The following is a 3,556-nucleotide window of genomic DNA, read 5'->3' on the forward strand; positions in this document are numbered from 1 at the left end:
AAAAAATAACTAATTAGAAAAAGAATCTAATTCAATTAAATTTGGTTTGAGAGTAATTTTAGATCAAAAGATGGAAGGAAGGGTATCTTTGAAGCAAAAACAAAGGTGGAGGTATTTTTAGATCAAAAGGTGGAAGGGAGTATTTTTGAGTCATTTCCACTAAATTAGGGGTATCCTTGGACCAAAAATAAAAAAATATTATTTTTAAGTATTTTTCTATAGATTAGGGGTATTCTTGCTCCTTTTCCTTGTAAATTACTACATGGAGGAAGTAGGTTAACACTTTCCCCATTTTTTAATTCTCCAAAATACCCTTATAATATTTTGCCAACACGAGTATTTTTGTGTTTGCATCTCATAACTTAATTCCAGCTCAAACTTCTCTCTGTTTGCTCCTCCCCTACCTTTGAAATAAAATAACGGAATGCAACAGATCTGTAGGGTACTTCATGAGTAAACTAACGAGAAAGAACTAAGTGGTGCAAGTTTCAATTTAATTTTATTTGTAATTACTGCTTCAAATATGCAACTATTAACTTTGAGGCGTTAAGGTTATGTAAGAAGAATATCACTCTAATTAGGCATGGATCGATGTATTATTAATGCAGTATTTGCAGAACAGCAGGTGAAGCTCAGGAAAATCGTAAAAGTACAATCCTGGTATCCATCATTCGTTTAGTCTATAAGTAGGAATAGCCATTAAATGCTTTTCTCTGGATGTTACTATCCCAAAGTGCTCCTCAAGGTCCAAATCACAAGGCTGCATATCATTTGGAAGCTCCCAATCAAAGCAATGCACCAATTGCCCCACGACAAGGCGGACAATGATCATCCCCAACTGTAATGCAGGACAACTTCTTCTACCAGAGTTAAATGGCAAAAGTTGGAAGTCACGTCCACGAATATCTATATTGCTTCCAACAAATCTCTCAGGCAAAAACTTCTCAGGCTCGGACCAAACATTTGGATCCCTCTGAATTGCATAATGATTTATCATGATTCGGGATCCCTTTCGTATGTGGAATCCGTCAACTACACAATCTTCCATGGCCTCACGTTGCGTTACTGGCACTACGGAATGCAACCTCATTCCCTCTTTTACAACCATGTCTAAGTACTTCAAATTCTCCAAGTCTGATTCTTTTACCATTTTTTCAAGGCCTACCACTTGTTCTAACTCCTTTTGGAGTTTCTTCATCACATGAGGGTGCCTAAGAAGCTCTGTTAGTATCCAATCTACTGATGTTGCTGAAGTATCAATCCCTGCAACAATCATGTCCTGTTATAGAAAAGGAAACAGGGGAAATTAGTACAAACAAATTTAATAGTATGATGACCTTGTAATATTAGAGGGATGAAATAACATACGAAGAGGATAGCTTTTATATGAATGCGGTCAAACTGAAATTCCGCTTTTCCTGATTGCATAATGTCCAACATGGTGTCTACAAAGTCTTTGGATTGCTTCTGGTCATCTGATTGAACATGTTCATAGATAATCCTCTCAAGAAACTCATCAAACACCTTTGAAAGATCCTTGAGTTTGCGAGTGAATCCCTGGAGATCAATTACACCAAGGAAGGGGAAAAAATCTCCAAGATTTGGTGTTGCAGCTAAATGCACAACCTCTTGAAGTACAGCTTTGAATCCCCTCTTGTCAAAATCTTCATCCATGTACTTCTTTCCAAACACCATCAAGCAAGTCATGTTAGCATTCAAGGAAGCAACTCTTGCGCTAAGATCAACAACAAGGCGATCACGAGCTTCAGTTTTAAGTGATTTGATCATAAGCTCAACTTGTTGCCTTCTCAAGGATTGAAATGAATTGATCTTTTGATTAGTCAAAAGGTGCAGAGTGCACAATTTGCGCATATTGCGCCAGTATGGTCCATACTTTGAAAATATAATATTCATCTGGCCATACGCCAAATAATGAGCTGCCTCGTTATGTGGCTTACTAGAAAAGATATGATCATATGTCTTGAGGATTTTCTCGGCTACATTGGCAGACGAGACAACGATTGTAGGTACTAGTCCTAGTCGGATATACACAATTGGACCATGTTTCTTGGCTAAGTTTTGTAAATAATGGTGAGGTTTTTTCCCTAACAAATGAAGATGTCCAAGAATGGGAAGCCCTCTTGGACCTGGAGGAAACTTTTTTAATTTATGGATATTTAGCAGCTCATACAAGATATACACAAAAGAAACTACTACTAGTGCTTCCCATATCAAAGACATGGCTAATATATATTCACAAAAGCGACGCAAGATGAATCTGATTTAAAACTCAACCTTAAAGCAGATTTTGAGAACTAAAATGAATTGTGATGAATCAAGGTTTTTGTTGTGCAGAATAAAAATTCCTTTTGGAGAAAACTAGAGTTGGATTTAGTTAATTGAGAGGGAAAGACAGATGTTTTTTATACTAATGTTCTGTTGAGGGTATTTAGGAGAATTATCAAATAGGTACCATGTTCATGTAGTAGGTTAGCAAGAATGATGTGTGTGTGTATATATCCATGTGATAGTTTTTTAATTTCAAGTGAGATCTAGTCAAAATTAGTCTGCTACGGGAAAAAGTATTTTTTAGTTAAATAAACTGAGTATATAGTAAGGAAGATCCTTTTATGGGGTCATGTGAACTGTCTAGCTAAATAAAAACAGAGAATAGAGTCCCCACTCTACCAGTAATATATTTTTGAAGAATTTATGTTGTTCCGATTTTTTAAAATGTTAATTGTGCGTCAGATTTTTTTAAAATAGTATTTTTTTTTTTACTAATTAAATTAAAAATAGCCGACCGATATAGAATATATGTATGATCGTGTATGTGTATACCGATTAAAGAAAGTAACAATAAAATCTACATGACTATTTGTGTAAAGATACTTGACAAATTAATTGATGATTTGTGACAAAGTTGGCCTTCCATGTTATAGAAGAATTTGGTTTGCTGTCTTTGCCCGTCGCAAAAAATGGTTATTTCTTTTTACTCGATAACTGATCTTTAATGAAAATTTGGCAGTGTATCAATTAAGACACATTTAGCTAAGTTCATGAGTTTTGGAAACCCTTTTTGGTTGTTATCATTTCTCCCATATATAATAGGCATAAACTACTTTGTGCTACCTTTACTTTACCCATAATACATAAGAGTCCACTTTAATTTGGTTTTATCTGATATTTATGTTCTCCAATTTTTATATACACAAATAGACATTTAAATATGTATAGAGTTTAATAAGTAGACACATACATTCTATGTGGTAATTAACGTCCTACATGATGTCCTACGTGTATTATGATATGTAGGACGTGTCTACTTGTTCAATTTTATACAAGTTTAAGTAATTACTTGTGCACATTCAAAACTGAAGGACAAAGATGTCATGAGTTGAAGCCAAGTTAAAAAACACGATTATGTATTATGCTTTTACTTTATTTGGATTCCCTTTCAAATTTTCGTTAAACTTGCATTGAAGAACTTATGATGTTTCATTCTTCACCCCCAGAATATTATGAGAAAAAGGAAAAATATTTAATAGAAAATAAA

The 3,556-nt window shown here is 34.4% G+C and overlaps 1 protein-coding gene across 1 annotated transcript; it reads right to left on the reverse strand.

Annotated features, from left to right (window-relative positions):
* Positions 1-531: 531 nt before the first annotated feature.
* LOC129888594 (cytochrome P450 71AU50-like) lies at positions 532-2,419 on the reverse strand. The gene is made up of 2 exons (XM_055963548.1): positions 1,369-2,419; positions 532-1,279 (listed from the first exon to the last, which is right to left on the reverse strand). The coding sequence occupies exons 1-2, from the start codon at positions 2,239-2,241 to the stop codon at positions 668-670; spliced, it is 1,485 nt and encodes a 494-aa protein (XP_055819523.1). The 5' UTR covers positions 2,242-2,419; the 3' UTR covers positions 532-667.
* Between the last annotated feature and the right edge of the window lie 1,137 nt (positions 2,420-3,556).

Source organism: Solanum dulcamara, chromosome 1 (genome assembly GCF_947179165.1).
Source record: "Solanum dulcamara chromosome 1, daSolDulc1.2, whole genome shotgun sequence".
NCBI classification, from domain to species: domain Eukaryota; kingdom Viridiplantae; phylum Streptophyta; class Magnoliopsida; order Solanales; family Solanaceae; genus Solanum; species Solanum dulcamara.

Excerpts from the sequence above, each read along its gene's own strand:
- LOC129888594 (XM_055963548.1), bottom strand. The coding sequence starts at position 2,241 with ATGTCTTTGATATGGGAAGCACTAGTAGTAGTTTCTTTTGTGTATATC. Across the intron at positions 1,280-1,368 it reads ATATAAAAGCTATCCTCTTC|GACATGATTGTTGCAGGGAT; the intron begins GTATGTTATTTC and ends TTTCTATAACAG.